Genomic DNA, 23921 nt, shown 5'->3' with positions numbered 1-23921 from the left:
TAGGACCAGCGTCATCCCAGCTCTACCCCAGCCTGTCCCCACCGCCCCTACGCCCTCCTCCACTGGCTCTGGGGCTTGCCTCTCTCAGGTCACAGTGGTGGTGAGGGAGCTCTGGGCAGGAGCAGGTTTCTTTCCATTTCAGAAGTGGTTTTGGTGTCCTGCCCCCTTTTAATAAGATGCACATACCCTAGTCCCAGCCATGATAGGGAGAGCTGTTAAATTTTAAACCCACAAATCTCAAGGAGATTTGTGTGGAGTGAAGGATGGAGAAGGCCCCTCCTCCTCAGAAATGAGGTGGAGCTTAGAATCTTTCAAGGCAATGTCCTCCCAACCTTGGGGTGCCACCTGTGGTGAGACCAGAGATGAGACTTCAGTGGCTGGGATAAAGGGCAGCAAATCCCACAGAATCTCTTGGTGAGAAGAAATTCTCACCTGCTCCAGCTTCTACTATGGAAGACGCTAGGAACAGTAGAAAAGAAGGATTTACTTCTCCAATCCTGTGGCTGAGTCTCTGTCTAAACGAGAGAGAGCAGGCCTGGCTGGAGCACTCAGCAGGCAATGGCATCGGCCAGAATTCAGTGACATTGGTTTACTGGTTTTACTCGTCACGTCTTTCTGGCAAGAGAGGCTGGTTTTCTGTTTAAATTGTGGTTTCACTTCCTTTCAAGATGTATCCAAGTAAGGATGTGAGTTGACTTAAGCTGAGAAGGAAGTAAATAGTAAGGCAGGTACACGGGTGTGGAGGCGGCAGGAGTCGGGCAGGTGGCACATGTGTGCCTTGATTTGGGCACTGCTTCTTTAGAGCAAGGTCAAGTGAGGTCGAAGGTCATAGGATGGAGGCCTGCTGGAGGGTGCAGACAGTCTGGGAAGGATGGGGTGGGTGGCTTGCCTCAAACTGTGCAGTTAATTAGCGAGAGAGAACACCCTGCCCAGGCTTTAGTGCCCGCCGTGATGTCCCAGGGTCAGGACCCCATGGCCTGTGCCACCTTAGTCCTATGCTAGGACCACATCCCCGTGACCCTTTCCGAGTCACACCCTGTGTGGGTTAAGGGCAACCGGCAATCCCATTTCATTGTCCTCACTCCCCCTTCCCTCCCCCCACCCGCACGCCCCTGTGTTGAGGGCCTTTCTCAGTGATGCAGAGGAGAGAGGAGAGCGTTGCCTGGGAAACGCAGCATCTGCTTCTCTGTGCTCTCCAAAAGGTAAACATACTGTGAAGACTGCTTTGCCCTCTCAGCCTCCTGTTCCAGCTCCAACTGAAAGCTGTGCTCAGAGGGTTTAGTTTAGTTCAAGGCCGCAGCACTGTGGGGTCACGGGATGTCTCGCAAGCAAAGGTTGTGAAATCTCCTCTGCTTCCCAGCTGACTCTTGACCGGGACACATCCTCTGCCTTCCTCGTGACCCCGGGTCAGGCCTGCGCTGCCTCCTGCCCAGACCCTGCCGAGGCCTGCCACCCCTGTGCTGCTCAGCAAGATGTTTGCCCACTCTCAAGTTCAGGGAGCAGCAGTGGCTTGACAGCTGCGCCCCAGCCTGGTCCTTCCAGCTTATCTGTTTCTTGTCCCCTGGCATGCTCCACACCATCCCAGGCAGCCCCTCACAGCTCCAGTCCATCCCCTGCACCCCCATATCTTTGCTTGTTTGAACCCCACCTCCTGGGGTGCTTGCTGCCTACCAACTCGTCCTGGGTCATCACCAACGCGGTGTCCTGCCCAGGGACTGTGATGCGATGGGAGGCTAAGAACAAGGCACATGTACTGTTTAGTAGACTCCTTGGGTGATTCCAATGCGGACACCCTCGTCCACCCTCTTTGGCCTATAACAGTCTTACCCACCCTTCACCATCCAGCCAGATCACCACCTCCTCTGTGAAGCCTTCCCTGACTGCTGCAAACCACAGTTGGTGTCTCCTTCCTGTGGATCCAAAGTCAGGGCCACCTGGCTTTCCACTCCTGGTTCTCTACTTAGCTCATGTGTGTTATCTGCTTCCTCAGCCACCCTGAGGAATTTCCTGCAGTTCACCTCCCATCCCTTAGACCCTTGCTTCTCAAAGCGTGGCCAGTGAACCAGCAGCCTCACATCACCTGGGAGCTTCTTAGAAATGCAGAATCCCAGGTCCCAACCCAGACGAGCTGGATCAGAATCTGCATTGGAACACAATCGCCAGCAAGTGCTCAGACGTTAAAATGTGAGGCACCCTAGTCCAGAGATGGCCCCCAGATACTTAGGGCAATTCCTTTCCCATGTCACTCATCATCTGACCAGCTTTATCAATATTCATTGTTTGTCCGCTGCCTTCCCAGGTTAGAAGGTCAACTCCCTGAGGGCAGGGTTTGTTTTGCTCACTGCTATATCCTCCGCAGGCGTTCAATAAAAACTCACTGAATGAATGAGTACATTAAAAAACTTTTTTTTCCATCTACCAGGATCATTTCTTTGCTGAGCAAGTTCCGACTGGGATTCCACGAAGTCCACGTCCTTCCCGACATCAACCAGAAGCCGAGGGCTGAGCAGTGAGTTTTCTGCATTGGGGGTTCCAGGCAGAAAGGTCGGCCCTTTCTGGTGAGCCAAGGGAAAGAGCATGGTCCTTCCTGCCCCCGCCAAGACTGGGCTCATAGAAAGAAAGAGGAAGGGTCAAGTTTGCAGCCATTAATTTTTTGTTTGTGTTTCTTCCCTCTTTCTGCTGGTCCTTTTCATATCAGAGCTTTGGTCTTTGCCAGAAACACACATGGCTGGAGGCTGATGAATGTCCGCATTCATGCTTTTCACAGATCAAGTGGTTTGTTACGGGTCAGATAATGGCTGTTCTCGAGCAGAGGCCAGTGTTTCACCTGCCAGGCACCCCCCACCCACCTCCCAGACCTGGGGGCGGAGGGAGTCTCTGGCTTCACACTTCACAAGCCCAGGCTGCTTGCTACTCATGAAAGGCTGATTTTACCTGCACTGGTTTTCCGGAAAGCAGTGGTTCTCAAACATCAGCATCACCTGGAGGGCTTGTGAAAACACAGCTTGGGGGGGTCCCACTCCCAAGATTCTGAGTCAGTAGGTCTGGGGTAAGGCCTGAGAATGTGCATTTATAACAAGCTCTCCAGTGCTGGTACAGGCGCCTCACTTTGAAAACTACTGTCGTAGACAATTCATGTAACATGCCGAACACAGTGCCCAGCCCAGAGTCGGTGTCAACAAGCGCTGAATTTGTGGCTTCTGCCTGCTTGTAGCTTCCGAGCCCTTTCTGCCTCTTGACCTTTCCCTGCAGTTCCAGCTCCGCTATAAACTGCCTCCTTCCTTCTCTAGGCATTGCTTAATTTAAGTGCCCAAAAAAGGGACTGTGACTGGCCCAGCTCATCCCTTCCTGCCAAGCTAAGGTAAAGGTCACTGGAAGGCCTGTTACCTTTGGTCCAGTTGGGCATGGCCAGGAGTGGCAGAATCATATGCCCTGAAATACACATCTGGAGGGCAGCTCCTTCAGCAGGGGCCACGGCAGAGACGTGTCCCCTCCGTGGGGCTGAGGGGTGCTGGAGCAAACAGAACGGAAGCTGCAAAGACCCTGAGGCAGAAGCATGGCAGCTGCAGCCCCTGATACTGTGTTAACACACTGGCACTTGGAGGGGAAAGATGTTGAAGGGTCTGGGCAACTGCTCCCCTGCCTGCCCATGCAGTGGCAAGTGGGTGGACTTTAAGGAAACTCCTGTGCGAATTTGTAGCAGGGCTCAATTGTGGAGCCAGAAGACATGATTTACTTCTCTAATTATTCAATTTTATATTCTTAAAAGAAGACATTTACAATAAGATTGCTTTATGTAAATCTGTCTACGTGAGGTTTTCTTCTCAATAAAGTAAGATCTGTCCTGACCTCTTTAGCGCTTGTTTACCTGGAGAGGGAAGGAAGTCAAGAAGAGAAGAAAGGAACTATTTAATAGTGATGGATATATTGACTCTCCCATTCTCTCAGGGCTGTGCTTAAGCTGCAGGGGCAGAGATGAGTCAATTGCAGCCCTGCCCTGCAGGGTTTACCCTGGCTTAGGTGCAGGGAGGATGTCAAGAGCCATCAGAATGCTGCAGAGAGGGGCCAGAAAACAAAGGAGAATAGGGTCGTCTGCTGGTGGAGGAGCAAAGCCTTGAGAAAGGCAGTGAGCAGAGAGGGGGAAGACCTTCCCCAGTGGAGAGGACAGCGTGAGCCACCATCCAGACCCCTCCAGCACATCTTATCTTTAAACCCCCTCTTTGCCCCTGCATCTGCCTCCACCTCCTGGACCATTTCTCTCCTCCCTTGCACAGCCAACCTTCTCCAAACTGATGCTACACTCTTAGTGGCCACTTCCTCCCCATCCCTCATTCTCCAGCTCACTCCAGTCTGGCTGCCCTCCCACTGCTCCACTGAAATCACTCTCACCAGCCTCGGCCATGACCTCCACACCACCAGATCTGCAGAGCCCACTGCTGTCCTCATCTTTCTCTGCCACTCAACTGCATCTGACACAGTGATCCTTCTTGAAACAATCCTTCTTTTGTCTTCCAAGACACCACCCTCTCCTGGTTCCCACCTACCTTTGTGGTCCTTCTTTTAGTTTCCTTTGCTGACTCTTCCTCCTTTACCTGACTTACACTTGTTGGCATCTCATTCTCCCCTGCACTCGCCTTGCTCCATCCACATGGGCTCCTTTGCTGCTCCTTAAAGAGCCCAAGCACGCTTCTGCCTCAGGGCCTTTGCACCTTCAGTTCTGTTTGTGCCAGCACCCCCTGCCCTGTGCATAGCTGGCTTCTTTGGAAGGACAGGCATCTGTGGGTCCAGGGAGGCCTTCCAGCCCAATTATTCCCCATCCTGGTACTCAGTTTGTGACTTCATAATACTTCCAATCTGTATTTATTCGCTTACCTGGCGCCCAGCAGACCATGAGCTTTGTGAGGATGGGGGATGTTGTCTGGATTGTTCACTGTTGTGTAACGCAGAGCCTGGCACAGAATAGTGCTCAGTAAATAGCTGGGGGATGGACAGGTGGGTGGAGGTGGCTCCCAGGTCGGTCTTCTCCTTGGATGACTTGTGGAAGTTCTGTTCAAAGTCGGACCCGACCGTCAATGCTGAATTCAACACGGAGGCTGCTTTGATGTAAACTGCAGCATCAGAATGGGTTTCAGCCTGAAATATGTGTCTCCGTGGCATCCACTCCATCTCCCTCGGAGGACCTGGTTTCCCTGGAAACGGGCATCTCACCCAGTCTCACTTGCTCTCTTTGTCCCCAGCACCAAGCGATTTGAGGACATGATTGCACCTTTCCGCCTGAATGATGGCTTCAAGGACGAGGCCACAGTCACCGAGATGAGGCGGGACTGCCCCTGGAAGATCTCGGATGAGGAGATTAACAAGAACAGAGTCAAGGTGCAGGAGAAAGAAGGGTCTGGCTGGGGTGGGGTGGGGGGCCAGTGCTCCCCTGTGCCTCGTCTGTCCTGGGCTTCCTTAACCTCCTCCCCTGACCCTCGATTCTACTCCCTCCGCCCCGCGCCTCTGAGGTGTCCTCAAGCCATACATGCCTGGGCTGACAGGTGACCCAGCAGTTAATCTCAGAGTCATCCTTGGTGTGGGAGCCTGGGCCCCTGCCCATTTTGAGTCACCCCCCCCCCCGCCCCCCCACCCCTCGGCCGTGGCAATGGACGACCCGGAGTGCTTCTCCCTCTCCGCCTCTGTTCCTCCATGCCTGCAGGAGGGGATTCATAAGGCAGGCGATGAAGGTCAAGGCAGAATTTGTCCTGTGTGCCAACAAATCTGGCCGACCTTCTCCCCTTAGCTGTAAACCCCGCCCACTTCCCAGGCAGCATCTTCAGGACTCTGATAAGGCCTAAAGGAGAGTGGTGGCTGCTGTGGTCGTTTTAAGGTGGGGTGGGCCGTTGGGGGCCTGGGGACCACAGTTCTGCTCCCTGTGTGCTCTCGGTCAGTGGTTCCCAGGGGTCGTGTAGCCCCTCAGAGGACATTTGATGACTTCTGGAGACATTTTTGGCTGTCACCACCAGGTGGGTGGGGCGGGATTGCTACTGTCACTTAAGCAGTAGAGGCCTGGAATGCTGCTAAACATCCTCCAACCCACAGGACAGGTCCCACAATGAAGAATGACCCCACCCAAAATGCAGAGTGTGTGAGATCTAGGTGAACTCGCGTCCCCTCAGCTTCCATTCTCTCAAATGGGGTGTCCGTCCACAATCAGACCCTGAGTGTCAATTGTTTCTCAACAATTTGGAGACAGGGCTTGGAGTGGGAGGGAGTTCCCCCCTCACAACCCGGCCCCACCCAGCTTTGGGGAATTCCCTGACCCAGCAGCCCTGAGGCCTCAGAGCCTCCCACAGCCGCCAGCTTCTTGGAAAATGCTGAGCAAAGCATCGTGTCCACAGAAGGCTCTTGCCTACTCTGTTACAGGGGAGGTGGAGTGACCCACCCCTGCTCCAAGTCTGCCTTATCAAGTGCGGGCCCTCGGCTTGGAGCTTTTGCATAGATTATCTCACTCAGGCCTCCCCAGATTCCCCGGGGGAGGGCACTAATATACCCATTTCACAGATGAAGACAGTGAAGCTCAGGGAGGTGAGGTGCCTACTCAGGCTTTCTGCCAGGAACTCTCAGGGCTGAGATTTGAACCCAGCTCTCCCTACCCCACGTGAGGTGCTCTCTCCCACCACGACTCCACTGGTCATGGTAATAAGGTCAGGAAGGAAACACCCAGGGGGACTTCTCCAGGAGGTGAGCTTGGTACTTAGTTACCTTCTTGGAGGCGGGAGAGTCTATGATAATTTAGGGGGAACAGTTCACACACCCAGTTTGAGATGTTCGAAGAGGCCCCTGGGCTTGGCCGGGACCGCTCATCGGATACGGGAAGTGACCACGTGGCTTTCCCTCGCCCAGTCCCTTCGGCAGGTGAGGCTGAATGAGATTCTGCTGGATTACTCCCGAGATGCCGCCCTGGTTGTCATGTAAGTAGCGCTATGCGGGAGGAGAAGCCTGTCACCAAGGCCAAGGGTGTCAGCTCTGAAGGGGTGGCCACTGGCTGAGGACCCAAGCTTTCCCCTGTGAGGATGCAGGGTCCCAAGCTCCCGAAAACACAGCCCAGATGGCTTCTCAGCACATGGCCGGGCCTGCGTCTGCCCTGTGTCCCCAGCCTGAGCGCCAGCTGGCAGTGGTCTTGGGTCCCCTGTGTCCCAGGTCTCACCAACTCCCCTCACCACCTCTTTCTCCTTATCTGTTGTTTTTTCTTGCCAAACTCAACAAAGGGGACCCAGCTCGTTCCAGAAGAAAATTGATTTCAAGTTGTTTGGGAATCACCCAGGCCTCTTTGGCCACCGGCCACCCCCAATGGGTGTTGGTGCCAGGTCTGGGCGGCAGAAGCAGAGCCCCGCCCCAGCCGCGGCTGTGCCGGGCGCCAGGCCTGTCAGACCCTTGGGCGTCCGTTGCTGCGGTTTGTGTCTGGTGAGGAGCTGCCTCACTCGGGTGGGGATTGGCTGAGGCCGAGTGAAAGATAAGGGGAAGGTGACAGTGGCATGGGGAGTCTCCAGGTGGCCTTGCTCTCTCTGAGGCCAGGAGGCAGAACAGGTCTGGGAGAGGCCCAGCCCAAGAGGGAATGCAGGTATTTGCCGAGAGGAGTCCCTGACATTTCCTGGGGCGAGCCTCCTGCAGGACAGCCAGGAATCCGGTGGAACCTGTTTGTTCAAACCATGGAGCACACAGTTTGCAGGCCCTGTGCACAATAGACATATGGGGCGCCTTGTTCAAAAGTGATTGAGAACATCAAGATGGTGACAGCAGAGCATGAAACCCAGCCTGGGACCCTTCTCAGCCGGGGGCTTTGTGGATGCACAGGTGGCTGCACGCGAGGATGGCTCTGTCTGAAGCCATGCTTCCTGGGCCTGTTAGGGAGATAAGTTTTTGTACAAATGAAGTGTTTCATGTTTCCTTTGATGTGGGGACTGTGGTATAAGGCAAGCAGGTTTATCTGTAAGCCTCTGGCTAGCATCTTGCAGGGAATGGTTCTAGAGCCAGGTTAGCCAGGCCGTGGACGGGGTCAGAGGGCCAGATGGCGGCACTGGCTTCATCCTGGGATGGCTCCCTGACCTTTCCTGGGTGTGGTACCTGGGGTGTGCCATCTGCGGGGCATGGGTGTGCCAAACCACCTCTTCCTGAGTGCCACCTCCAAGCAGGTTTGCATTTTGTCTCTGCCATTAGCCCACTGTGTGGCCTTGGGCGAGTAACCCTCCTTCTCTGAACCTCAGTTTCCCTGATTATAGAGAAGCGTTAAACTAAATTATTTCCAAGATTCTCTTTCACTCTAACATGCTACGATTCTAAGTTTATTTGCCACTAAGATGAGTCAGTCCCTCAAGCTATAAGATGAGGAATTTCATCCAAGGAGGTAACCACCTGGATGGGTGGTTACCCCTCCCACTGCCCCACCCCTGGACCTCATAGGGAAAACCAACCCCTCACCCACCAGCCTTTGTGGGACTGGCTGATACAAATAATCAGGAGCGCAGCCACCTTAGAAGAGAGGCCTGCACACAGCGTCCTGCCCCACAGCGGCAGCCACAGCTGTGGTCCGAAGGGGCCCCAGGGCTGGCAAGCCAGCTCCACTAGGAGGGCACAGCAGCTGCACTGCTCATCTCCAGCCCGGAGACATGCCCATAAAAAGTTCAGTCTGAGGGTCACCTTCATCAGAACCACCAGGGGACTATGGAAAATGGCAAATTCCTCAATTCCTTCCAGATCAGGGTCTGGGGTGGGGTCCAGGAGCCTGCATTTCCCAGAAATTCTAAGGATGGAAAAATCCTCCCAAGCCTCCGTGAAATGACAAAAATCGCATTTTCCAGCACATCAGAGAGCACACTTGGACTGTTTTCTAGAGCAGCTTTGCGAGAGAATTGGCCTGTTTGCTGTCTACTAATTAGTGGTTTATCCGATTAATGGCCCATGTTTGAGCTCAGTTTAACCTGCACAGCTGATAAACCAGCATTGTAACCGGCCAAACAAGTTTTGACCACCTTAACAACCTATTTCATAACCTTTGGGTCTAGATCCCTCTTTACTCTATAAAGACTACCTCCTCCAAGTCAAAGTAATAGTAATTAACATTGCATTTTATTGATTGAGCCTCTGTGACACTCAAGGCATTGGGCCTTATTAATTTTATTTTTTTATTTTTAAAAAATTATTTTGACGTATAGTTGATTTACAATGTTGTGTTAATTTCTGCTGTATAGCCAAGTGATTCAGTTATACATATATATACATTCTTTTTCATTTTCTTTTCCATTATGGTTTATCGCAGGATATTTTTTTTACAATTTTTTTTTTTTTTATGTGGACCATTTTTAAAGTCTTTATTGAATTTGTTACAATATGACTTCTGTTTTATGTTTTGGTTTTTTGGGTGTGAGGCATGTGGGATCTTAGCTCCCCGACCAGGGATTGAACCCGCACCCTCGGCACTGGAAGGTGAAGTCTTAACTGCAGACTGCCAGAGAAGTCCCTATCACGGGATATTGAATATAGTTCCCTGTGCTATACAGTAGGACCTTGTTGTTTATTCATTCTGTATATAAGTTTGCATCTGCTAATCCCAAACTCCCAACCCACATAGAATTTTCAAAACTCTATGAAGTGGTTTTGTTTTACCCCATCCCCACCTCGACACACACACACACTTAGGAGATGAGAAAACTGAGTCTCAGAGAAATTCAGCACCTGCCAGGATCTCACAGCTGCCATGTGGTGACTGGGTTTTGAAGCCCGAGACACTGGTTCTGAAGCACGGTTATCTTTCCACATCTAGGTTTGATCCAAGACTGCCTTTCTTTGTGGCTAAGAGATGCATTTCTAAACAAAGAGCTTCTTTGTTCTGGAGCAGCTTTATTTCTAAAGATTAGTAGCTTACAGTGCACACATCCTTTAAGCAGAAATGGAGCGTGTCATTGGCTGGCACTGGAGGAGAATGCCAAGGGGAGTCTCTCCCTCAGACGGGTGGACAGAAGGACAGGCTGTGCTCGGGGAGGGAACTTCACGCTGGGGCTTGAAAGGCCACAGCAGGAGCGATGGGGTTCCCCTACTCTGGATAACACAGCCACCAGTCTCCTCTTCGTCTTTGAAGTTTCTGAATTCAGTCCCTGAATATGATGTAGTAGTTCCTGGAGGGCATTTCCAGCCTTTAGCGTAACAGTTAAATCAGGAAAGTTTGGTTTCTATATTTCCACTTCCCTTTTCCCTGGAAAGGCACCAAACACAAACACAGTCCGCTAACTAAGGTGACACTGGCTTAATGGAATGCCCTTGTTTCCATCAGGTTCTCCAATCCTGGGGACCTTGCTTTTTAAGGGAGGATAGTGTTTGTCTCAAATGAAGCTTTGAGGATGGAATTTTAAATAAGGGACAGCTGTTTAGGGACCTCAGTTCACCTTCTCAGTGGAGGTGGGGGTTGTGGTGAGCAGGGGCCGCTGGGATGGAAAGATCCCAGGACCTCGGGTCAAGTCCCCGCTCTGCAGCTCACTGGCCGGGTCATCTCGAGCTAGGAAATAGTAGTAAGTGGTGACAATACTGCTGATGCTAGGAAGTGCTTACTCTGCGAGTGTTTGTGTGCAGCACCCTTCCTGGGCTGGGTTTTCACTAGTGCGCACAAGTGTCCAAGAAGGAGGCGTGTGTGTTCTCACTTTGGGGAAGAGAAAACTGAGGCCCAGGGCCAGTGAGCCATTTGTCAAAGCCACATGGCTGAGGAAGTGGCAAAGCCACGACTCCTACAGCTTCTCTGACCCCAGAGCCAGGCTCTGAGCCCAGCGTGGCACAGCATCCTCCTTTCTGCCTAGTTCTCTCAGCTTTTCTCCAGGGTGGCTTTGAGGTTCAGATGAAATAGCACCTGTGGATGTACTTTGGGAAAACAAAGTGCAGTCCCATGTAAAGTGCTGGTGCCCCAGCTTCATGTAATGCCAGCTGGGTCCATGTGATGCGTGAACATATCACTTTGTTGTGGCCACAGGTAGGTGTGTGGCTGGAGAGGCGAGGCTGGCATGATCCGAGTGGCCGGATGAGTGGGATAGAGCCTCACTATGTCAGACTGTGTTCTAGGCACAGGCAAAAAAGACAGACCCAGCCTGCCCGTGAGTGAACATACATTCTAGAGGAGGGGAGACAGACAACAAACAAATAAATAAAAATAGGATTTGAGAGTGTGAAGTGCTGTGAAGATAGTAAAACAGGGTGACATGATAAAGAGAGATGGGAAGATGGGATTAAAGAGGGTGATCAGAGAAGGACCTGCACTTGAGCCTGAGGGAATTGAAGGAGCCAACCAGGTGAAGACCAGGGGACACTGTCTTCTGGGTGGAAAGAACATCACATGCCAAGGCCCTGGGGCAGGAGCAAGCTTGCCTTTTTTTTCAGAAGTGGAAAGGAACCCTCAGTGGCTATAGGGTGTGAGTGAGGCTGCAGGTGGTGGCAGGTGAGGTTGTGGAGGCTGGTGAAGACCAGATCATGGGGGCCTTACAGGCTATGGCTTTATTTAGAAATGCTTTGTGGGAATTCCCTGGTAGCCCAGTGGTTAGGCCTCGGCACTTTCACTGCCAGGGCTCAGGTTTGATCCCTTGTCAGGGAACTAAGATTATGCAAGCCTCCTGACATGGCCAAAAAAAAAAGAAAAGAAATGCTTTGTGGCTGAAGGTACATTTCAGGTCATGCTTTCAAGGAGAGCAGCAGGTCATTGTTAGGGTGGCTGGGAAGAAAGAGGTCTGAAGGGGCCAATGAATAGAGATACGGTTCAGAAAGCAAACCAGGAACTGGGCCACGTGGGGAAGGCCCCTTGGTAATGTCCCATCTGCTGCTTCTTCCTGCCCCACAGCACCTTGCCCATAGGGAGGAAGGGGAAGTGCCCGAGCTCGCTCTACATGGCCTGGCTGGAGACGCTGTCCCAGGACCTCAGACCTCCGGTCATCCTGATCCGAGGAAACCAGGAAAATGTGCTCACCTTTTACTGCCAGTAACTCCGGGCTTGGCTGCGCCTGCCCAAAGCCAGGGTGCAGGGGAGGCCCACCTGTCCATGGGGGCGGGACGCACTCCTGTCACACTTTAAGTGGTAGCATTTGATGATCCGACGGAAGAAACTGATAGATTTCCAAACTTCGACTGGATCCCACTCCCATCGGACGCGTCCTCTGGGCTTTGTTTTTATGGGCTGGAGAGGTAGCAGACGGAGTTGTCCGGAAAACTCTCTGGTGGATCCATATTCCTTTTAAGTTTTCTTTTGCTCTTGATCACAACAAATGAAGATTTCAGTCTTTGATTTGTGTGCAAATTTGAGTCAGAGTGCTGAGTGTGAATCTTGGCAGTTTCTACAGAGCTTTCCTGGGAGCACCCCCTAAACACACCTCCCCCCTCCAATGTCAGGAGCGTGGGGACCCCACCTGCAGCCCTTACAGGGGGAGTGCAAGGCTCGTTGAGCCTCCGTAACAATGAAAATTTATTTAACCACCTCTCCCTTCCTTCACTTTCAATAATGTCTTCAGTGTTTTGGTTGGTTCTTTGGTAAACTGGGACTTTCAAACTTTTTCGGACTGCAACCCACAGTAAGAAATCTATTTTACGTTGAGACTAGGAACAAACACAGTGAAACTAAAGCGTCACAAAACAATCCTTATTCTCACTTCAGGTGATGCACTCTGGTGTTTTCTATTCTGATCCCTTTTCTCCTTTTAATGTTGGTTGCAATCCACTAAAATGAGTTTGGGACCCACTAATGGGTGCAGACTCATGATTTGAAGACCACAACTTAGACTTTCCTCTGTGCCCTGTGCTTTTCTACACAACAGGGAGCTCATCTAGTTTGGAGAAAGGCCATGGTGGGCATCACTGCCATTTCCCCAGCTCATCCCACAGGGAAGGAAAGAGAACCAACAAAACACCAGGAGGAAGGGTATGGAGGGTGGGCATGTCAGGAAAGAGCTTCAAAGGAGGGGCGCGGTTTAGGGAGTCTCATGGAAGAGTGTTGTATTTCAGGTTTGGCTGGGGATGGAGAATGGAGGTTTGGTTAGGGATGCAGGTTTGGTGGGTCAAGAAGCAGAGAGGTGGGTGTACAGATGGCAAGATTGGGCAAAGAATCAGAAACATCCAAACCTGGCCCGAGGCTGGGTGAAAGGACAGTGGGGAGGAACCACCAATAAGAGACGGAAACTGAGCAAGTAGCAGAGGGGGCTGTGGTGGGGGGAATGTAAGATGGGGGTCAGAGATGAGGGAGAACCTGCGGGAGACGAACCTTGCTCAGGTAAGGGTATTCAGGTTACTATGGATGGAACCCTCCCCCAACCCAGAGTGTTTGCACCACCACTTGGGATGCAGGAGCAGAATGTACATTAAGAGATGTCCAAGGTGGGTGGGTAAGGCTCTCTGAAAGGGCATTTCAGCTCAGACATACCCAAGCAGTATAAAGGCAAGTTGTTGGGGGATTCCACTGGCTGAGCCTTCTTCCAATAGCACTGGGGTGGCCAAGGAATGAGGCACCTTTGGGTCTGGTTGGCCCCCTCCAAGCACACTGGAGCACCCACTCAGTCACGAAGGCAAAAGTGTCTTTCTTGGGATTGGGACTCAAAGGACTTCAGTGTTTGTCCCACTGCAGAGACCAAGGTTCTGGGCTCTTGGTCAAGAGCCCAGACCAAGCCCCACTGTCCTATTACTGCATCAGGCTTTTGCTGAGAGAGACAGAACACCTGGCTGAGCTCCTGAAGGACAGAGCAGGGCTGCTTCTGAGCCGTTCAGTGGACCTGGACCAACTCCAACTCCAGATAAGGCAAAGCCTCCACCAGGAGTTAATGCATGCCTTTCTAGAGCCACATGGAAAACCATTTCCTGGCAAACAAGTGCTCCCTCTTCTGACCTCAGGGTGACCCTGATCTAAGAACAGAGAATGCTTTGCCTTCGGAAAAAAGAATTCACCACGTTGGAAACAAAATTTTGAACAATGATAATAGCTTTGTTTAAAAAAAAAAAAAATCCTTGTGTTAACAGTAAGGTGAAAAACAATGAAATGAATTAAAAAACACATTTACTCAGTCAACAGAATTTATTTGGTTTGGAACACACTGTTTTTCAACTCAGCTGAGTGTTTTGAAAAACTAACTGTATTGTGTTTTCAACCCTGGATTGAACTTTTCTCTGCGCTTCCCCTGGTCCTGTAGCTCGTATTGCCAGATGTCCACATGGACATTTACAAGAGCCACTTATTTTTCCCTTTGCTTCTCTTACATGTGCTTGCAGACACACCTGTTTTCTAAAAAGTCTCCCAGGATTTTGAATCTTACCTTAAAGTGAGAGGTGGAGAGACTGAGTGGAAGGAGCCACAGCATGGCCACCAAGGAACCTGGATTTGAGTTTCTGTCTTTCCCCAAAACTGGCTTGTGACCTCAGATATGCCCCCTTAACCTCTCTGAGCCTCAGTCTGTGAAATGAGAGAATTGGATCAAAGCAGGTGTCACCAGCCAGCTGGCCTGCTGCTGACTGTGGTTTGGCCCACGCGTGGTGGATCAAAGTTGTGGAAGTGTGGGGAGGTGTGGAGGAAAGAACACATTCTTCAGTCCCCCCTGCCTTTGGCCCACCACTTCCTGCTGCCCTACTGTGTGCTCAGGGGCTCTGAAGGCCCTCCAAGTCATTGTTGGGCATATTGTGCCCTGAGAGAGTATGAGATTTTGGTCCACAGTGTGTGTGTCTTTCTCTGCTTTTGGATGATAAGATGCTCCACATCAGTGAGTAGTCCACCCTTGCACTGTGCATGGAAAACCACAGACAGCTGGGTCATCAGAGCTGGGGCCCAGCCCCTGCCAGCAGCCACACTGGCCACAGCAGAAGGGACGCCTCACCTATCTCCTGCAGGATTCACTGCCCAAATAGCTCCTGATTTTCCCCTCGGCATTTCAGCCTCCAGATTTCACATCCTCTTTCAGTTCCTGCCCGGACTTGCCATGGCTTTGACGTAAGTCCAGCAGCACCCATTTTCCACCAGATAGGCTCTCTGAGCTCCACCTCCCAGGCAGAGAGCTGCGGGTCTCATTAGAGCATGGAGAGCCCCATTTGGGCTGAATTCCCTTTAACACACCTGCCTGGCCTCTCATGTGGCTGGGAGGGAGAGGTGGGTTTCACAGGGAGGAGAATAACTGGAATGTCCCAGAAGAACCACCTGGCTGGGAGGCCCCTAAGCACATGCAAAACAGCCAGGTTTCACTAGTAGCTGTGTATAGCTCAGGATATCAGAAAATAAATACTGCCTACTTCAAAAGCGTTCACAGAAACAGGGCCCAGGAAAGCCCAGCCACCGGCTTCATTGGTAACTGCCCACTTGAAGTGAGGGTCAACCTTATGACTGAAAGCACAAGCATGACATGAGTGCCCCTTCCTGAAAGGGAGCCACAACAAACTCAGCTTCTAAAAATACCACGTGGTAGAGCGTTAAGAAGAACCACTTGGCTGGGAGGCCGAAGAGCAGAATGTCAAACAGACAAAAGACAGTGGCAAGAAAGGACAAGTGGTTTTCACTCCAGCTCATAGGAGAGTTACAAAATAAAACACCCCAAGGATGCAAAAGAGGGAGCAAACACTAAGGTCAAGGGAATTCAGAAACTCTCTCTAGAGAAAATGGTATTTAAAATAGGTTTGACCAGTTGGTAGGATTCTACGGATAGAAATGGGGGCTGGGGTTGGGAGAAGGTAACCCAGGTGGCAGGATGGCTTTAGCGAGGACCAGAGTAAGGACAGCTTAGTAGGTGTGTTTGGAGAACAAGAAATAAACCAGTCTTCTGGTATATGAGAGGTGCATACCCAGGGAAAATAAAATTGAGAAGGTTGTAATGTGCAAGGCCCCCAGTGGAAGGCTGAGGAGCTCAGAACTGACTCAGAGGCACTGGGGAGCTACTGAAGGTAAAGGAGTGATCTGAGCCTGAGGAAGCTTGGCCAGACAGGAGATGGAAAAGGCTGGAGGAGAAAAGGCACCCAGAGAGGAGAATTGCAAAGGCAAGTCAGGAAGTCTCAACACTCTAAAAGTGGCGAGAAGCAGGGAAAAGAGGAGGAAGAAATAGTATCTTCCAGAACTGGAAATTGCCTGGATGTATGTGTGGGTGGAACAGGGCCCCATGAGTTGAGCCTGGGCAGCTGTAAGAATGAACAAACCATGTAACATGGAGGGCGAGGTAACAGGCTTTCTGCTGGAGGAAATGAGCAAGTAGGTGGGTTTAGTTGTGGACACTTTAAGTATGAAGACACCCCAGTTGTCAGAATTGTGGTCCCAGAGCTCAGGAAGAGCTCAGGGTGTCCGCTGTTAGCCTGACATTCTGAGAACAGAGACCATCAGTAGATTTGGGAGTCATACTCATGGACAGAAAATCAAAATCACAGCTTGGGTGAGATCACCAAGAAAGAAAGTACAGAGAATGGAGAGGGCCGCAAGCTGGACCTTGGGAAGGGCTACACTTGGGGGCAGGAAGAAGAAGAGGCAGCCAGCAAAGCAGCCAAGAAAACATCGGTGGGGGGGCAGGAGGAAAACCCAGATAACCACGGGCCTCAGAAGGCAGCAGAGAAGACATGGAAGAAGCACAGAATCGTCGACCCGCATGGCAGCCCATTGCAGAGGTGAAGCCGCTACTGACTTGCCATTCTGGGCATCACTGGGAGCCTTACCGAGAATAATCTGGTAAGGTGGTGGGTCAGGGACCAGAGATTGAGGAATAATTAGTGGAGGGGAAAGGAAAGCAGCAGACATGCATACAGACCTGTGCTTGAGAAACCCAGCAATGGACAGAAAAATAAGGAAAATAAGGGGAGAAAAAATAAGGCAGAAACTTGGAGGAGAAGCGGACTCCAAGGAAAGCATTTTGATTGTTCTCTCAGGGGGTGTATCAGTCAGGATAATGCTAGGCTCTGCTGCAGTAATAAATTACCCTCTAAATGTTAGTGGCTTACATGACAAAGTGATTTTTCTCTAACAGATATTCCTATGCTGGGTAAGCCCTCTTCTCCACCTCAAGACTCCGTGATCAAAACTATTCGCATCTTGGGAGGCTGCCACCTCAGCTAGTAGCTTCCAACTCACTGAGGAAGGGAAAAGAAAGCAGGAGGGTCACGCACTGGCTTCCAAATGCTTCAGCTCAGAAGTGACCTATTACTTCCACTCAAAGTCCATTAGTCAAATAAGGCACATGGCACCAGCTCCCTGCAAGAGTGCTGGGAAACTGGGGTGGGGGGGGGGGCGGGAGGGAGCACACATATGAGTATTCATCAAGTGGTCAGTGTCTCTCAATCAGTGTCTTTGTTACAGGTGGGAGTGAGAAAGGGAGATCTGTGTGTATTTATAGGTCTGAAGGGAAAGATTTAAGATGCAAGGATGAGAATAATTGATGAAGAGGTAGTAATGGATCAATAAAATGTGGGGGAAATTTTGGCAAGCAGCAGGAAAGACATAGCTGATGTCTGCTAGTCCAAGGGTGCAAAATTCTCAGGACACCTGCCCTTGTGCCTTTCTCTGCCAGGGCTCCTGAGCACCAGGTCAGAAAGCAAATGTGCAGAATGCAGAGGACATATTCACCAGTGATGGCACTGGCCAAGCAAGAAGGATGGAAGGCCAAGGCACGAGGAACTCGAGGAGAATGACCAAACATGAAAATGGCTGATCATGAGCTGCAAGGTGGTTGGAGACACTGGAATTGAGCTGTAAGTGTTGAGAAGATCTGAGGGGCTGGTAGCGGGAGGACAAAAAGGATGCTCAATGGAAGTGGGAGAGAGGGAGACAAAGAAGAATACAGGGTAGTTTGTAGTCAGTATGTGTGCATTTCAAAGTTTGAGATTCTGCAGGAGGTAAACATTTTTTTAGCAAAATCTAGGGTGTCTATCATTTGACTGTGAGCTCTATGAAGGTGGCAACTGGGATGAACCTTTTAGTTACCGGACGGCAGGCAGACCTGGAAGTCTCAGGGACAGGGAAGCTGGAGGGTATTCATGGCATGTTTACCAGCTGCATGGGGATATTTCCATATCTTAACTGCTTAACTGCTGAGATGGCTGAGTGAGTGCATATTGGCCCTGATGGTGACCTCGTCTGACTCATCCTTGCCACCCCCCTGCCCCCCACCAGTACCCAGCATGGGGCTTAGCACAGAGTAGGCACTCAGTAAATGTTTGTCAAATGAATGAATGAATGGTGAAGGAATGGGCAGTGGGAGCAGAGCAGAGATAAATGTAAGTAGAACTGAATTGGGACTGTGATCTGGAAGCTGGAATTATTAAGATGGGGAAGGGACAGGAAGGAAGCTTGTGACCTTGGAAGGGAGCCCTAGAGGTCAAGAGATTGTCCCTGCAGTCAGGTACACCTTCCGGTAAGAAGAGGCTGCGAAGGTGCACACCGTGGGGAGGGGGAGGGGGGGGAGACAGGGCTGCCTTCAGTGGGAGATGTTCAAGGGTTCTGTCTTGGAGAAAGGCAAGGTTGGTTAACATGAGGAGGTTTGGGGGATGAGGGCAAGGTATAGGGGGAGGGGGCCAGAGCCTGTTTACAAAGAACCAGACCCACAGGTGAAATCTTGCTGACCTGAGTGATCGATGTAGGCCTGGGGCGGGAAAAGCTGACCCGACCAGGGCAGAGATAAGAGGTTAGAGGAATAAGGGGAAATGTTCGTTCTGGGCTGGGAAAGCAAAAGCCCAGAGTTGAATGGCGGGGCTGAGTAAGGAAATTCATGGAGGAGAGTAACAAGTCCCACCATTTTAGCAAGAATATTGCTATATTGCTATAGCTATCTCTGTAGTCTTACGCATCTTTGCCCAAGTGATAGATGTAGTCTGAAACCAGTTTGGGGAAGCTGGGGCTTTTGCTAGAGAAAAAAGAAGCTAACACACAGTCAAAATTCTACTTAGAGTACAGAAAAGATTCTATATTTATGAAAAGGTACTATATAAAACTTAAGATGAATAATATGGGTTTTTTTCTTTTCTTTTTAAAGTAAAATACTGGACTACAATCAGAATATTTAGAAGAGGGCTGGACTGGTGGCTGTGATGGGAAACTGTGGGCTTCTGAGGTTTCCTGTGCCTCCGAGTTCAGCCGTGATCCTGACCGGGATGCAGGCCTTGGGCGGCAGGGTGGGGGGGTGGGGGTGGGGGGGCAGGGTGCAGGGCCCACCTGAGCGGTGTTTGCCCTGGAGCCAAACCTGAGCCGCCAGGAGAGCCATAAGCCTGGAGCTGGCTGCACCTGAGTCTAGAGAAGAGCCAAGCATGTGCTCTTTGGGGGAGATCATTGAATCAGGCAGACACCGCCCATTCAGATACCCCATCCTTTTTGGGGTAATCGGAAAGATTTTTGTCATCTGGTGGAGGTTATTTTACTTGGGCTCCTCCCTGCATTGGAGGAAGGGCTGTGAAATAGCATTCAACAGAACAGAGGGAACCAAGTAGGATTTTTTATTTTTTTCGATTGTATAATATAAAATTCACCTCCTAGTATCACTAGCACTATTTACAATAGCCAAGAGATGGAAGCAACCTAAATGTCCGTCAACAGAGGAATGGATAAAGAAGATGTGGTACATATATACAATGGAATGTTACTCAGCCATAAAAAAGAATGAAATAGTGCCATTTGTAGCAACATGGGTGGACCTAGAGATTATCATACTAAGTGACATAGGTCAGAAAGAGAAAGACAAATATCATGTGATATCACTTATACGTGGAATCAAAAAAGTGATAAAAATGAACTTATTTGCAAAACAGAAATAGACTCACAGACATTGAAAACAAGCTTACGGTTACCAAGTGAGAAAGAGTAGGGGATGGACAAATTAGGAATTTGGAATTAACAGATACATACTGTTGTATATAAAATAGATAAACAACAAGGGCCTACTGTATAGCATAGAGAACTATATTCAATACCTTATAATAACCTATAATGGAAAAGAATCTGAAAAAGAATATATATATATATGTATGTAGGTATAACTGAATCACTTTGCTCTATACCTGAAGCATTGTAAATCAACTATACTTCAATTAAAAAAATGAAATAAAATGAATTAATATCTACTCCAAATATATAAATATAACTCACCATGTTAACTATTTTAAAGTGTGTCATTCAGTGACCATCACCACTATCTAGCTCCAAAAAATTTCCATCATCCCTAAAGGAAATCATGGACCCATTAAGCAATCACACTGCATTAACCCCTGGCAACCACTAATCTGCTATATGTCTCTATGGATTTGCCTATTCTGGTTATTTCATATAAATAAAAACCATATAATATGTGGCCTTTTGTGTCTGCCTTCTTCCACCTAGTACAATGTTTCCAAGATTCATCCATGTTGTAGCAAGTATCAGTGCTTCATTCCTTTCCATGGCTGAATAATGTTCCATTGCATGGATAGACCACATTTTGTTTATCCATTTACCAGTTGATGGACATTTGAGTTATTTCTACCTTTTGGCTATTCTGTGGTGCCACTATGAATATTCATAGACAAGTTTTTGTTTAAATTCCTGATTTCAATTCCTTTGGATATAACTCTAGGAGTGGAGTTGCTGAGTTGTATGATAATTCCATTTAGCTTATCAAGTAAATGAACCCCAGGTACATTTTTGTTTTATTTTTTATTTTTTAAATTTTTATTTATTTTTATTTTTAAAATTTTTCCTTTGATGTGGACCATTTCCAAAGTCTCCATTGAATTTGCTACAGTGTTGCTTCCATTCTATGCCTTGGCCTTTTGGCCATGAGGCATGTGAGATCCTAGCTCTCCCACCAGGGATCAAAACCTGTACCCCCCCCGAATTGGAAGGCAAAGTCTCAACCAGGGAAGTCCTCGGGTACATTTTTCAACCTTGTAAGGGCTGGGTTTAGAAGTGCACAATGCAGTTAACTACCAGGCCCATTGTTTTCCCCAGTGGTTAGTCTTGACTAGCCACACCCCTCAGTGTCTTCTATTCAAGAGATATTTGGAATTCTCAAAGCTAAATCAGTTTTTATTCTCTTTGATTATAAAAATATATGAAGCATGCACTTTTAAGAGACAGGTGTCTGAAAGTAACAGGGAAGTGGGTGTCACACTTGAAGGCTGGGCATCCCAGTCCGATATACCTCCTTCCTCTATGGAACAAAAACACTTCCCAATCACTGGCCACATTGTTTGGGAGGATTTACTGTGGGGGCTACTTCTGGTGAGGAAAGAAAGCTGCTTCCAGCTTAGTGTGGGCATGGGTCGCCATGGATGCATTTCATGAGTACAGAACAGGATGTCCATTTCCTGGCCTAAAGAAGATGGCTCGTGTGTGTGGCCAAATTAGGATTTCAAAAATGACCATAAAAGGCAAGTTTTCTGGTTGGAGTTTGAATTATTTGGGGGAATCTCTAGAATCCAAGTAAAAACAAGGGATTCAAGAACAAAGTATAGAAGTTCAGCAGGGCCTAAGAAATAAAGCACTGTCAGTGACCTTTTGCCCACTCAGGTTCTGCAAAGACTTCTAGACCCTCACAGCCTGAGTACTAAATAAGACAGGTCTCAGCTCCTTCTTCCCTCTCCCCCCTCAGCTCCTTCTTCCCTCTCCCCTCTCAGCTCCTTCTTCCCTCTCCCCTCTCAGAATTTAAAGATGAATTAGTTCACAGCACAGACATAGCACCACAGAGATGCTTCTAACCATCACAGTCTTTTTTTTTTAATTTATTTTTATTTATTTATTGGCTGCATTGGGTCTTTGTTGCTGCATGGGCTTTCTCTAGTTGCAGTGAGTCCACTTTGTTGCGGTGCACATGCTTCTCATGGCAGTGGCTTCTCTTGTTGCAGAGCACAGGCTTCTAGGCGCTCAGGCTTCAGCAGTTGTGCCACATGGGCTCAGTAGTTGCAGCTTGTGGGCTCTAGAGCACAGGCTCAGTAGTTGTGGTGCACAGGCTTAGTTGCTCCGAGGCAAGTGGGATCCTCCTGGACCAGGGCTCGAACCTGTGTCCCCTGCATTGGCAGGAGGATTCTTAACCACTGTGCCACCAGGGAAATCCCTCCACAGTCTTTCATTTCCACATTTCCAAAAGTCTCACTTAAGGATATGGATTTTTGGAGACTTCCCTGACTGTCCAGGGGTTAGGACTCGGTGCTTTCACTGACAGGGACTCAGGTTTGATCCGTGGTCCAGGAACTAAAGATCCCACATGCCTAGTGGTGTGGCCAAAAAAAGGAAAAAAAAAAAAAAAAAAAAAAAGGAGTATGGATTTTCCTTGAGTTCACTATCTCTCTTTCCCTGATCCACTTGACATTCTGTTTTTGAGAGGCACAAAGGAATATTGTATGATTTCATTTACATGAACTTCTAGAGCAGGCACGACCAAACTGGAGTGACAGAAAGCAGACCAGTAATGTCTAGGACCCTAGGACCGGGGGCGGGGGTGGAGTGGGGGAGCAGGTGGACTGGAAAGGGGCACTAGGGAACTCTCTGAAATGATAGGAATGTATCTGGAATGATAGGAATTCACACAGGTGAATACACCTACCAAAACTCTTTGAACTGTACACTTAAGATCCATGTATTTTACTATGTGTAAATTATACCTTAGTACCAGTTAATTAAAAAATAAAAATTTCAGAGTTACTAGCTCTGTAGCCAAGTTACTTGAACTCCCCATGCCTCAGTTTCCCCAGCTGTGAGACAGCAATAGTAAAAGCATTCTACTTCATAAGGTTGCTATCAGGATTAAATGCAAGGTTCTTGAAGCTGTGTGTCTTGCACGTGGTAAGCACTCCCCCGTGTTAGCTATTAGCTCTATTCATCAACCCATCTTTGTTCCCAAGCCTCTTTCCCTCTGCTTTATTTCTGTGATGTCTTTTTTTTCTTTTTTTTAATGTTTCCTGTTTTGCTTTATCCTAGCACTGATCTATGCTGTCACTTGAATGAACCACTCAGGTCTCCTGACCCCAGTCCCTCCCCTTCAAACCCAGCCTTTTGTTTTGTTTTTTTGTTTGTTTGTTTTGTTTTGTTTTTGGCTGCATTGGGTCTTCATTGCAGTGCACAGGCTCTTATCATTGCAGTGGCTTCTCTTGTAGCAGAGCATGGGCTCTAGTCACATGGGCTTCAGTAGTTGCAGCATGTGGGCTCAGTAGTTGTGGCTCACAGGCTTAGTCGCTCCGAGGCCTGTGGGATCTTCCCAGACCAGGGCTTGAACACGTGTCCTCTGCATTGGCAGGCAGATTCTCAACCACTGCACCACCAGGGATGTCCAAACCCAGCTGTCTTGTGATGTGGATCCATACCAATTCTGATCATGGCCCTTCTACTACTCAAAAACCTTATTGCCCACAAAACAAAGCCAGCTCTCAAGGGTGAGCATGCAAAGTCTTCCCTGAACTGGTCCCAAGAATTCTTTCCAGTCTTACCTCTCACTGACATAATCTTTTTTTTGTTTTTAATTTTACTTTAATTAATTTATTTTTTTGGCTGCTCTGCACAGCATGCAGGATCTTAGTTCCCTGACCAGGGGTTGAACCCACATCCCCTGCACTGGGAGTGCGCAATCTTAACCACTGGACTGCTAGGGAAGTGCAGACATCATCATCATTATTATTTTAAAATAAACTCTGTCCTTACAGCCACAGTTGACCAGTGGTTTCCAAACCTGGCCCTTGAATCAGTACCAACTTAAATGTGTCAGGTCCTATTTGGTAGGCCTGACATGGGATCAGACACCCATCCTACTGTTTTTACAACAGTGAGTCAAACATTATCCATACTCTGGCTGTAGAATTTATTTTAATTAACTTTTAGAAAAGACAAATACATCACTTTCCAACATAATCTCCTTGCTTTTCAATACACTTTGTCCATCAGCAAGCTTTCATATTCCCTCATTAAAAAATGTTTTAGGCTGAGCTGTGAGCCATGAATGCACCACCATCTTCACTTC

At 49.2% G+C, this 23921-nt stretch overlaps 1 protein-coding gene across 4 annotated transcripts in view; it reads left to right on the top strand.

The window, feature by feature from the left end:
* Positions 1-13770, top strand: part of SLC12A3 (solute carrier family 12 member 3) — a 38353-nt gene extending 24583 nt beyond the window's left edge. For all 4 annotated transcript variants that reach the window (XM_057713092.1, XM_057713090.1, XM_057713091.1 and 1 more), the window contains exons 23-26: positions 2423-2509; positions 5238-5373; positions 6883-6950; positions 11852-13770. In XM_057713092.1, the coding sequence (XP_057569075.1) occupies positions 2423-2509; positions 5238-5373; positions 6883-6950; positions 11852-11993 (433 nt within the window). In that variant the 3' untranslated portion in view covers positions 11994-13770. The remainder of the gene's footprint in view (positions 1-2422; positions 2510-5237; positions 5374-6882; positions 6951-11851) is intronic.
* Positions 13771-23921: the final 10151 nt, after the last annotated feature.

The sequence above is a fragment of the Hippopotamus amphibius genome, chromosome 16 (genome assembly GCF_030028045.1).
Source record: "Hippopotamus amphibius kiboko isolate mHipAmp2 chromosome 16, mHipAmp2.hap2, whole genome shotgun sequence".
Lineage (NCBI taxonomy): Eukaryota > Metazoa > Chordata > Mammalia > Artiodactyla > Hippopotamidae > Hippopotamus > Hippopotamus amphibius.
This window is presented reverse-complemented; position numbering and strand designations above follow the sequence as displayed.